Source organism: Dendrobates tinctorius, unplaced genomic scaffold (assembly GCF_039654945.1).
Source record: "Dendrobates tinctorius isolate UK_male_01 unplaced genomic scaffold, ASM3965494v1 ptg000129l, whole genome shotgun sequence".
NCBI classification, from domain to species: Eukaryota; Metazoa; Chordata; class Amphibia; order Anura; family Dendrobatidae; genus Dendrobates; species Dendrobates tinctorius.
This window is the reverse complement of record NW_027361797.1, coordinates 31,672,060-31,684,637: the sequence shown is the minus strand read 5'-3', so window position 1 is coordinate 31,684,637 and position 12,578 is coordinate 31,672,060. Positions and strand designations below refer to the sequence as shown.

Here is a 12,578-nt window from a genome sequence, read left to right as displayed (position 1 = left end):
TTGTGTGTCCCTTTTAGTGCGGCACCTTTTGTTTATTTATACTTTTAAAAGTTTTTCTCATACCTTTTAATTTCTATTTTAGCATGGTTCTCTTTTCCTGGGAATTTGTCCATGGTGTGTTCAGTACATAGGAATACGATGGCTTTTTATTCCACATTTTTCAGACTGCAACATGACCAAAAGAATGCCACCTCAGGCATCTGTTGTTATTGTTTTGTTTTCCTTCTTTACGATGTTTACCATATGGGTTAATTAATTTTAGACTTTAATTAGATTGGACTTTCAAGGATGCGGAAATACTAAGTCGTTTTCTTTTTTTAATTATTTGCATGTATCTATTTTTCAATTGGCAAAAAGTAGACAATTCAAAGTTTTTTCAAAGTATAAAACAAACCCAAAAAAAATCTATCATGGGAGAACATGGTGGCAACGTGGACCTTCAATTGACCCCAAGATGCCATGGGAATCTATTGGCAACCCGTACAACAAGTGATGAAGCCATATACGGTAAATGCCGCTGGCAGACATTCATAGCAGCTGTACAACACAGCCGGCACCTGCCATTTATGGAGCAGGCTAAGCTCCTGAGCCGCAGCCATACAAAAACACCTGATGAAGGACTTATATTTATGTTCTATATTGGGAAATAGTTAGCGGGATTCTCTTATGAACATGCTTGGGATCCTCTAGAGTCAGAGCATAGTACTCCTCTAACTACTCTGCTCTGTCCCTGTATTAAAGAGAATCCATCAGCAGTTGTTTTGCTATGAAATCTGAGAGCAACATGAAGGGCAGAGAGCCTGAATACACAGGGATGTATCACTTAAGCCCTCGTCACACACAGCGAGATCGTTAGCGAGATTGCTGCTGAGTCACAAGTTTTTTGACGCAACAGCGATCTCGCTGTGTGCCAGGTATCAGCGAAATCCCACCCCCCCCCCGCCGGGTATCGCTGATCGTTCTGGAAAGCTCTGGACATTTTTTTGATTGTTGGTCTCCAGCTGGCCAGCACGCATCGCTGCGTGTGGCAGGCGGGAGACCAGCGATCAGCGAGCTGGAATGCAACGTAAACCGCGGGTTTCTAAGCGCCGCGCGGCACTTAGAAACCCGCTGTGTACCTTAGATACCAGCGTGCTTGTGCAGGGAGCTGGTAACCAAGGTAAACAGCGGGCTTCTAGGCGCCTTGCGGCACTTAGAAACCCACGGTTTACATTGGATACCAGCTTCCTGCACCAGCATGCTGGTATCTAAGGTACACAGCGGGTAACTAAGCGACGTGCGCGTTTGTTACCCACGTCGCCGCTGTCCTGATCGCTGGTGAAGCTGCCTGTTTGGCAGCTCACCAGCGATCATGTAGCGACACACCAGCGATCCTGACAAGGTAATATCGTTGTCGGGATCGCTGGTGCGTCGCTATGTGTGACGGGGGCCTTACTGGACTGTATTTTGTTGTTTCAATACCAAATCAGTGTTTAATCAGCAGAAGATTATCAGTATAGAACAACTGTCCTCATGCCTCCTGGTCCAACCCCACCACCAGTGCTGATTAGCAGCTCGCTGTCACTATACAATATACAGAAATCTGTGATATGGGCCAGGGATATACACAGCCAACAACTGAGCATCAGCAGCTGAGAAAACTGTGGGGTTTAGCAGTAGGGAAGAGTCTCTATCTGGTGTAGATTTTACTTTCTGCCGCTAATAAGCAGATTAGCTTTTGTAATTCCAGCGCACCGTTAAGAGCGTCATACAAAATGCCCGTCTTCATAAATCTCCCCTGTTTAATCTATGGTCTACAATTTCTGTTCAATACGGAACAAGATTTCAAGAACAAAACTCTGTATCACGGTAATGTAGAAAGAGAAGACCATGTTGCTTTATTTATTTTTCTTTGGGAAATCAGTTGTAAAGAATTATTTTTTTTTTTTTGCTTATTATGGAGAAGCCGCCGACAATCAATTAGTTTAGCAATGTTAAAAAATAAGTTATCTCCAGCGGTAAAATTAAAAAAAAAAAAAAGTGATCAAACTTCTTCATTTCCAATTTACCGTAAATCATCTCCCGGGATCTTTTGATACAAACCCCAATGTACAAAACATGTTTCTTTGTTTTTTAAAAAAAAGGATCATGTAGAGCAGAGAAACTATCTCAAGTCTGTAATTTCTTTCAAACCAAGGAGAGTTTCCGTAACATGTCCCAGGGGTCTGGAGCATGACATTGATGTCACTTCACACCACGGTCCCTCGTCTTCACGTCCTACGTGTCTTTTGTCTTTTTTGAAGTCTTTTTGCATCCTCTGGGTTGGTCGTGTCAGCTCCAGTCTGTCCAAGAGCACGGACTCCTTGCAGACGGCTTGTCAACTGCAGCAGCAGGGGAAACAACTAGCAAAAAGGAGACAAGAGAATTAGGACTTTATATAATATTTAGAAAAAGAAAAAAATACATAATATATATTAAGAAGATACATATGGTAATTTTTTTTTTTATTATTTATTTATTTTAACTGTAGGATCTGGCTTCCTCCGTATTAAAATTTAATATACAAACAATAAACAGGATTCCAAAGATAGCATCCAATGCGAACAATGGTGAAAGTAAAGGTGACAAGCCAATGTTCATGACCAATTTATAGCTATTTGTGACAACTTGAAGAAAAACACAATTTTACGCCTACATATAAGTATTACAGAAATTATATTTTTTCAACACAGAAGCAGTATTAAAGTAGTTATATTCTTGTATATAGGAGGCAATATTATAGCATTGTATATACTCAAATATAAGCCGAGGCTTCCAATTTTACCACAGAAAAACTGGGAAAACTAATTGACTCAAGTATAAGCCTGGTATGCATGCCCCCTCCTACACATCCCCATCCAGGTATGCACGGCTCCCTCATCCCCATCTGGGTATGCATGGCCCCCATCATAAAAACATAAAAAAATAAATAAACCATCCTACTTACTGTCCCTGCGCTCCCTCACAATGTCTTGTTCCAATGTCAGCAGCTGCAGTGGCCTGGTGATCACGTGTGCCCGCTACTAAAGGGTATGAATTTTCTCTGCACTCCACGCCCATGGGCGTGGAGGGCAGTGAATTTTCATTCCCTTAAGTAGCGGGCACACATGATCGCCCAGCTGCAGGATGCCGGCAGCCGAGACTACTGTGCCCGCTATTAAAGAGAAAAATAAAAATATTCACCGTGAGTGCAGTGAATATTCATTTCTCTTTAGCAGTGGGCACGAGTTAGCAGCAGCAGCCAGCTCCTGCCTCATGTGACCCGCTGCTCTGCCGCTCCCCCTCAGTCTTCTGGGACCCTCAATTGAGTATAAGCAGAGGGGGGCTTTTTCAGCATCAGCATAAAAAATGTTCTGAAAAACTCGGCTTGCACTCGAGCATATACGGTCATTATATTCATGTACATAGGAGACAGTATTATCATATTTATATTCTTGTACATAGGGGGCAGTATTATAGAAGTTACAGTGAAGGAAATAAGTATTTGATCCCTTGCTGATTTTGCAAGTTTGCCCACTGACAGATATGAACAGTCTATAATTTTAAGGCTAGGTTAATTTTAACATTGAGAGATAGAATATCAAAAATAAAATCCAGAAAATCACATTATATAAATTTGCATTTTGCAGTGAGAAATAAGTATTTGATCCCTCTGGCAAACAAGACTCAATATTTGGTGGCAAAACCCTTGTTGGCAAGCACAGCAGTCAGACGTTTTTTGTAGTTGATGAGGTTTGCGCACATGTCAGGAGGAATATTGGTCCACTCCTCTTTGCAGATCATCTCTATATCATTAAGATTTGAGGCTATCACTTGGTAACTTGGAGCTTCAACTCCCTCCATAAGTTTTCTATGGGATTAAGGTCTGGAGACTGGCTAGGCCACTCCATGGCCTTAATGTGCTTCTTTTTGAGCCACATCTTTGTTGCCTTGGCTGTATGTTTTAGGCCATTGTCTTGCTGGAATACCAAGCCACGACCCATTTTTAATGTACTGGCAGAGGGAAGGAGGTTGTCACTCAGGATTCTACGGTACATGGCTCCTTCCATTCTCCTACTGATGCGGTGAAGTAGTCCTGTGCCCTTAGCAGAGAAACACCCCAAAACAATGTTTCCACCTCCATGCTTGACAGTGGGGACGGTGTTCTTTGGGTCATAGGCATTTCTCTTCCTCCAAACATGGCGAGTTGAGTTAATGCCAAAGAGCTCAACTTTTGTCTCATCTGACCACAGCACCTTCTCCCAATCACACACAGAATCATCCAGGTGTTGACTGGCAAACGTCAGACGGGCCTGCACATGTGCCTTCTTGAGTAGGGGGACCTTGCGGGCAGTGCAGTATTTTAAACCTCTACGGCGTAATGTGTTAGCAATGGTTTTCTTGGTGACTGTGGTCCTAGCTGCCTTGAGATCATTAACAAGATCCCCCCCTGTGTAGTTTTAGGCTGATCTCTCATCTTCCTCTTGATCAAGGATACTCCATGAGGTGAGATTTTGCATGGTGCTCCAGATCGATGTCGATTGACAGTCATCTTTCATTTCCTTCCATTTTCTTACTATTCCACCAACAGTTGTCTCCTTCTCACCCAGCGTCTTACTTATGGTTTTGTAGTCCATTCCAGCATTGTGCAGGCCTATGATCTTGTCCCTGACATCCTTATAAAGCTCTTTGGTCTTGCCCATGCTGTAAATGTTAGAGTCTGACTGATTAATTGAGTCTGTGGACAGGAGTCTTTTATAAAAGTGACTATGTAAGACAGCTGTCTTTAATGCAGGTAACAAGTTGATTAGGAGCATCTAACTGGTCTGTAGGAGCCAAAACTCTTAATGGTTGGTAAGGGTATCAAATACTTATTTCTCACTGCAAAATGCAAATAAATTTATACAATGTGATTCTTTGGATTTTATTTTTGATATTCTCTCAATGTTAAAATTAACCTACCCTTAAAATTATAGATTGTTCATGTCTTTGCCAGTGGGCAAACTTTCAAAATCAGCAAGGGATGAAATTCCTTCACTGTATATTCTTGTACATAGGGGCAGTATTACAGTAGTTATATTCTTGTACAAATGAGGCAGTATTATAGTAGTTATGTTCTTGTACAATAAAGGCAGTATTATAGTATTTTTATTCTTCTACATAGTGTCATGATCCAGTGTTGGATCTGGCGGTATTAAATTGACAAAGTGAACTTTTTTTACTTTGTCAGGTTCTGGTGTCTTGACTGTCCCCGGTGGTGGTGAGTGGTATCGCACCTTAGCTTTAGTTTTAGGTTAATGTGCACGTTAATTACATGACAGGTGTTAGGCTCTATAAAGGACAGCCAGGGGTTTTCAATCACTGTTGGTGTTAGTTGTTCATTCGCAACCAACCTTGGTGGTGGAAGGAGCTGAAGAGAGTGCTCGGCTCAATCTGAGTCCTGGTGTGGAAGGAGTCACAGAAGGGAGTTCTTGGCAGCTATTCAGGAGAAAGGCTGCAGTCGGTCGCTGGACACTGTGCTGGAGCTTTAGCACAGAGAGAGCTAAGTTTTCATTTTCCCCTGTTTGTGACTTTCCTTATGTGTGTTCTAGTGCAGTGGTGGGATTAGTCTCCGCACCGACCTATTCCCTAGTTAGGGTTTAGGTTTAGGGCTTGCTAGGGTATTAAGGCACGCGTGCGGCGACAGGTGAGGAGCCTGTATAGGGAATGTGAGGAGAGCAGGGACACTGGCTCAGGGGAGCTTAGGAGGTCTCCACGTCCCCCATTCCCTATCGCAGGGCCCACCACTGTAATTGTTCCCTGTGTTTACCCTTATTATTTAAATTCGCCAGCTGGAGGCGGGGTATCCAGTTTTACGTGTATTTCTTAAATTCGCCAGCTGGAGGCGGTATATCCGGCTGCACGTCCCATTATTGTTTAAATTCGCCCTGCTGGAGGCGCTGTATCCAGGATCACGTGTGTCATAAACTCGCCCTGCTGGAGGCGCTGTGTCCAGTCACACGTGATCATTACATTAACACCAACCTTAAAAAATTTTTTTCTGCTGAGCCATGGACCTAATGCAAACCTTTACCCAGGTACTGCAGACCTTTACTGAAGAGATTAGGGGGCTGCGCGGTGAGATGGTGCAGCAACTGCAGCTATTGGTGGGCTTTGGAGGTTTGATTCAGGCACAGGCTCAGCCAGAACCCAAGATATCTCTCCCGGACCGGTTTTCTGGAGGGAGAGATCAATTCTTGGTATTTCAGCAAGCCTGTAAATTATATTTCAGGCTGCGCCCTCGTTCTTCAGGGAGCGAAGAGCAACGGGTGGGAATCATTATGTCCCTTTTGAAGGGGGATCCCCAATCCTGGGCCTTCTCCCTGCCGGACGATTCACCATCTTTAGAGTCCGTGGACGAGTTTTTTGCGGCTTTGGCGCTTGTGTATGGGGATCCTGATGGTGTCTCTCTGGCGGAATCCCGACTCCGTAGGTGTAAACAGGGAGCCCGGATTGCTGAGGAGTGCTGCTCTGAGTTTAGGAGATGGGCCACTAACACTCAGTGGAATGACCCTGCACTTAGGAGTCAATTTGTGCAGGGTCTGTCTCCTAAGTTGCAGGACACTCTGGTGCAGTACGCCGCCCCCAGGTCGCTGGAGGCCGCCATGTCCCTCGCCATTCGGGTGGATAGACGCCTTAGGGAAAGACATACACAAAATGTGCCCCCTGTAGTCCTCTCCGGGGGTGAGGACCCCCCGGTACGGTTGGTGGAACCCAGGCAGCCCGGTGTTGTTGGTACAAATAGGGGGTTGCCTGGGGTTCGCCGTGGTGGGGGGGTATGCTTTTCCTGTGGGAAGCCGGGCCATTTCATGGGAGCCTGCCCAGGGCGTGCCAAGTCTCCGGACGAACCTATGCAAGTAGGAGGTGTTGGGTTGTGTTCAGGCCTGCCTACGGTTCAGGGAGTGGGGTTGGCATGTTTTTCCTGTGGGCAGATTGGTCATTTCCTTAAGGCGTGCCCATTACGTGCCAAAATATCTGTGTCATCTCAGAAGCCGCAGACCCCTGGTCGTTTGGAGGGAGGCAACCAGTGAGTGTACATTTCCTCCATTTTGCCCTCCCAAGGTATTATGTCAGCAGAAGTGTTAGCTGGCGGGGTACCGGAGGTGGTACCGGTGCTTGTGGACAGCGGAGCAGGAGTCAGTCTGGTGGATGCTCGTTTTGTCCAGACTCATGGCCTGAAGTGTAGGACGCTGGCCCAACCTATAAGCGTCCAGGCTATTAACTCTGTTCCACTGAGTCAGGGGAGCCTTACCCAAGTCGTAGAAAACATCCATCTGCGTATAGGACATCATGAGGAGTCCTTGTCATGCTACGTCTTGGATGGAATGCCAGTACCTATCGTTTTAGGCTTCCCTTGGCTGAAAAAACACAACCCGGGGATAGATTGGCGAGCTAGGGAAGTAGTCAGCTGGGGGCAGTCGTGTGGGTCCTGCTGCCTGGAGACTACTGTCTCTGCCATCTCTCTTCAGGGGACCCCTTCCTCTCCAGTGAGAGCAGCGATTGTGCGGCGGGGGAGTAGGGGCAAGTTCCAGCCCTCGCCACTAGCAAACCCTGTGAGGAGCAGACCTCGTGGTGGAAAGGGTTGGATGGTGGTGTACCCTATGGTGTAGTGCGGGGGTGTGAGTGTGGTGACACAGGGGGACGCCTCTGTGGTCAGGTCCAGTATGAGTTCACCTAATTCATGACTACCGAATGTGTGCAATAAACGTTCAGGTCCGGACCTGTGTGTGAACGAGCGTGTATGTGTGCCACCAAAAAAACATCCTGTGGAAGTGTGTTGTGGAGCCTGATCAGCTCATAACAAACAAACGTACACTTACATATACTCGTTCCCCAGGTCGGCGCTGTGGAGATGGGTGGTTCCTCCAAAATAATAAAAATAAACTTTATTGCCTATACCAGCTGTGTATTTGTCATATACCTGAAGTGTCAGGTAATGGTGGGCTGAACTCAGGGTCTGGCCGTCCCCGCTGTAGGTGTTTCCCTAATGAGGGGTGGTCTTGAGGGTCCAGAGGCCCCTCATTAAGGAGGGGGTACTGTCATGATCCAGTGTTGGATCTGGCGGTATTAAATTGACAAAGTGAACTTTTTTTACTTTGTCAGGTTCTGGTGTCTTGACTGTCCCCGGTGGTGGTGAGTGGTATCGCACCTTAGCTTTAGTTTTAGGTTAATGTGCACGTTAATTACATGACAGGTGTTAGGCTCTATAAAGGACAGCCAGGGGTTTTCAATCACTGTTGGTGTTAGTTGTTCATTTGCAACCAACCTTGGTGGTGGAAGGAGCTGAAGAGAGTGCTCGGCTCAATCTGAGTCCTGGTGTGGAAGGAGTCACAGAAGGGAGTTCTTGGCAGCTATTCAGGAGAAAGGCTGCAGTCGGTCGCTGGACTCTGTGCTGGAGCTTTAGCACAGAGAGAGCTAAGTTTTCTTTTTCCCCTGTTTGTGACTTTCCTTATGTGTGTTCTAGTCAGGGCTGTGGAGTCGGAGTCGGAGTCGGTGCTCATTTTGGTGGAGTCGGAGTTGGAGTCGGTATAAAATGGACCGACTCCGACTCCTAAAATATATAATAAATTGGGTACAGTAATTCAATGCAGGATGTGCTGAATATTTTTTCATAGGAGTTTGGGAAAGTTATGAAATGTCCTATAAATGACTGTTCTATTCCTGATCTAAGGCTACATTCACACACAGCGTTTTTCCTGTGTTTTTTGAGGATACGTTTTTCAGCTGCAAAAGCTGATCATCTTTTTAAAAAACCGCATCACCTGAAAGGTTTTTGAGCTCATAGATAATGTTTTCAATAGCAAAAGCAGATTAGAAAACTGCTCTATCTATCCATATCTGTCTATCCATATCGTATCTGTACCAAAAAGAATGAAAACCGGGTAGTACACCAATATATATTCTGTTCTATCTAAATATCTTGATTATTGGATCATAAAAATGATTAAATGTCTGAGGTTCACATTGTACTACAATACATTTTTCACTTAAATATAAGCAATATGTGTGGGAGTCGGAGTCGGAGTCGGTGTAAGGGAAATTGAGGAGTCGGAGTCGGAGTCGCAGGTTTGGCTTACCGACTCCACAGCCCTGGTTCTAGTGCAGTGGTGGGATTAGTCTCCGCACCGACCTATTCCCTAGTTAGGGTTTAGGTTTTAGGGCTTGTTAGGGTATTAAGGCACGCGTGCGGCGACAGGTGAGGAGCCTGTATAGGGAATGTGAGGAGAGCAGGGACACTGGCTCAGGGGAGCTTAGGAGGTCTCCACGTCCCCCATTCCCTATCGCAGGGCCCACCACTGTAATTGTTCCCTGTGTTTACCCTTATTATTTAAATTCGCCAGCTGGAGGCGGGGTATCCAGTTTTACGTGTATTTCTTAAATTCGCCAGCTGGAGGCGGTATATCCGGCTGCACGTCCCATTATTGTTTAAATTCACCCTGCTGGAGGCGCTGTATCCAGGATCACGTGTGTCATAAACTCGCCCTGCTGGAGGCGCTGTGTCCAGTCACACGTGATCATTACACATAGGAGGCTGCATAGAAGTTATGAGTGAACATGGGGCATTATTATAGTATATTCTTGTACATAGGGAGCAGTATTATAGTATTTTTATTCTTATATTATACACGAGGCTGTTTAGTAGTTATAGTCGTGAACATGGGGTCATTATTATAGTATATTCTTGTAAATAGGGAGCAGTATTATAGTAGTTATATTATTATGGAACAGACAACAGTTAAAGGATTTCCAATGTCCCTTTAAGTGCTTCCACTGATATAATGGCAGTATAGGAGTATGCAATATGCATGGTCTTAAGTCCCTACAACACAAGGAAGCAGAATATTCCACTTTTTGGGCACTGGACATTCAGTAATGCAGAATTTCATTTTCTAGACAGTAGACAGAAACCGGAGTTACCATTCTGATTAATATGAGCCCAGCTGGAATCGGGGACTACTGTGATTCTAATTAAGTGGCATAATATGTGTAAGCAAATTATAGTGTGACCCATACATAGAAGCTGGCATTTGCTTCTCTGAGCTTCATAATTATACAGTACCCAGGGTTTATCTAATACACTTGGCTGTATAAATGCTTAAAACTTCCACTACAACCTGCTGCAGTTTATCAGACGCATGAAACTCTCGAGTTGGATCTTTTCAGTGCAATTAATGACACAGTCTGACCTATTCTCCAGCCAAAAACTGTTTACACACGTCAGATTAACAAAGTGTGACGGATGGCTCCACACGTCTCACCAGCGTCTCCGGCATCTTATGTAATGAGAAACCACAAGCACACACTGGTCATTATTCAGGCCCTCAAGCCATCATTATCAATACACTAAAGGTCATTCTCATAATGAGGCAGGCTACTACACTGTAGCTGTAAAGACAAGGTAGAGCTAAGGAAAAGTTACTAGGAACGAGTACGAGACAAACTATCTAAACTCAATGTTATACTATGAAAGCGAAGAAAAAGCAGAAAATAGTGTGTACTCAGGGGTCTAAAAACCGAGATCGCAGGAGTCACAACCGGGCCTGTGACTTTGGGGGTCTGCTGAAGACCGTGCAAACTTCAACTGGATGTGTGTCCTTGCATGCACATTAGCAAGTGACATCATGTCATGCGCTCCTGACGCTTGCACGCTGAATTAAGCTGCCGGTTTCGGAAGAGGACGCCGCACAGCGAGGGGAGTGGAGGGAAGGCGAGAATAATGGTTTATTTTTTTTCCTATGCATTAAAGAACAGCGGCAGAACATGGGACCCCCCCCCCCCCCCATATTTTAGCCATGGCAGAGACTGTACACAAAGAGTATCACTACCGCCAGAGAGACCCCAGCAGGTCTGTGCATCGCATAGGCAGTCCATTGATTCAATGGGAATAGTATAGTACACCATGTCTGCTGTAGGGGTACTGCACATAAAATAACAGCTGCTGATTAGTGATGGGTGAACCTGTGGATGTTCAGATTCGGAGGGTTTGGCCGAACATCTGAAAAAAGTTTTGTTCGGGTACCACAACGGTACCCTAATCCAAACCCAAATGTAAACCCAGACCCCATTCTGATGAGGGCCCGAACATCCGTTGTGTTGCACACTGTCAACTGCATGACACCAAGGCAAACACGGGCACTGATGTGATGAGAAAGTTCTCACACAGGGAGGTCACCAGGGCTCAGCTATGAACTCCAGTGAACTAACAGGAGCTCAGCACTAGACACTGAAAATGATGAGTGACCTCATGGAGATCAACATCCAACACTGCGGAGACACCATCACATGTTTCTCAATGCAGTGATTCTAGAGCAATGCCCCCATCCCTTATGGGAAATATGCAAAAACATGTAAATCAATCAGCCGCGGAGACACCATCACATGTTTCTCAACGCAAGCAATGACTAGCCAGGTCTTTCACCGGGAAGGAACAACCACGGGAAGGGCAGTCTCCAATGAAGGAAACCACCTATGCCAAAACATGGTATCCATCCACAGACAGCAGTTTCGGGGTATTGCCCCTCATCAGTGTGGAGTAGGAAACTGGCTAGTAGGAGCAATGCCTAGTAAAAGACTATGAAAATGAGGATGAGTGACCTCATGGAGATCAACATCCAACACTGCGGAGACACCATCACATGTTTCTCAACGCAGTGATTCTAGAGCAATGCCCCCATCCCTTATGGGAAATATCCAAAAACATGTAAATCAATCAGCCGCGGAGACACCATCACGTTTCTCAACGCAAGCAATGACTAGCCAGGTCTTTCACCGGGAAGGAACAACCACGGGAAGGGCAGTCTCCAATGAAGGAAACCACCTATGCCAAAACATGGTATCCATCCACAGACAGCTGTTTCGGGGTATTGCCCCTCATCAGTGTGGAGTTGGATGTTGATCTCCATGAGGTCACTCATCCTCATTTTCATAGTCTTTTACTAGGCATTGCTCCTACTAGCCAGTTTCCTACTCCACACTGATGAGGGGCAATACCCCGAAACAGCTGTCTGTGGATGGATACCATGTTTTGATACCTTCATTGGAGACTGTCCTTCCCGTGGTTGTTCCTTCCCAGTGAAAGACCTGGCTAGTCATTGCTTGCGTTGAGAAACATGTGATGGTGTCTCCGCGGATGATTAATTTACATGTTTTTGCATATTTCCCATAAGGGATGGGGGCATTGCTCTAGAATCACTGCGTTGAGAAACATGTGATGGTGTCTCCGCAGTGTTGGATGTTGATCTCCATGAGGTCACTCATCCTCATTTTCATAGTCTTTTACTAGGCATTGCTCCTACTAGCCAGTTTCCTACTCCACACTGATGAGGGGCAATACCCCGAAACAGCTGTCTGTGGATGGATACCATGTTTTGGCATAGGTGGTTTCCTTCATTGGAGACTGCCCTTCCCGTGGTTGTTCCTTCCCGGTGAAAGACCCAGCACTAGACACTGACATGATTGATTACGCTCCTGTCAGCGTGTTCCAACTGGCAGGGATAGCAGTCGCATCACTGGTGTAACCGCTGTACAAATCATCCTGATTG

The 12,578-nt window shown here is 45.5% G+C and overlaps 1 protein-coding gene across 1 annotated transcript in view; it reads right to left on the bottom strand.

Moving 5' to 3' along the window:
* Positions 1–1,852: 1,852 nt before the first annotated feature.
* LOC141047703 (BOS complex subunit NOMO1-like) overlaps positions 1,853–12,578 on the bottom strand; it is a 111,088-nt gene continuing 100,362 nt past the window's right edge. The window contains exon 31 of the mRNA XM_073542933.1: positions 1,853–2,381. Within this exon, the coding sequence (XP_073399034.1) occupies positions 2,250–2,381 (132 nt within the window). The 3' untranslated portion in view covers positions 1,853–2,249. The remainder of the gene's footprint in view (positions 2,382–12,578) is intronic.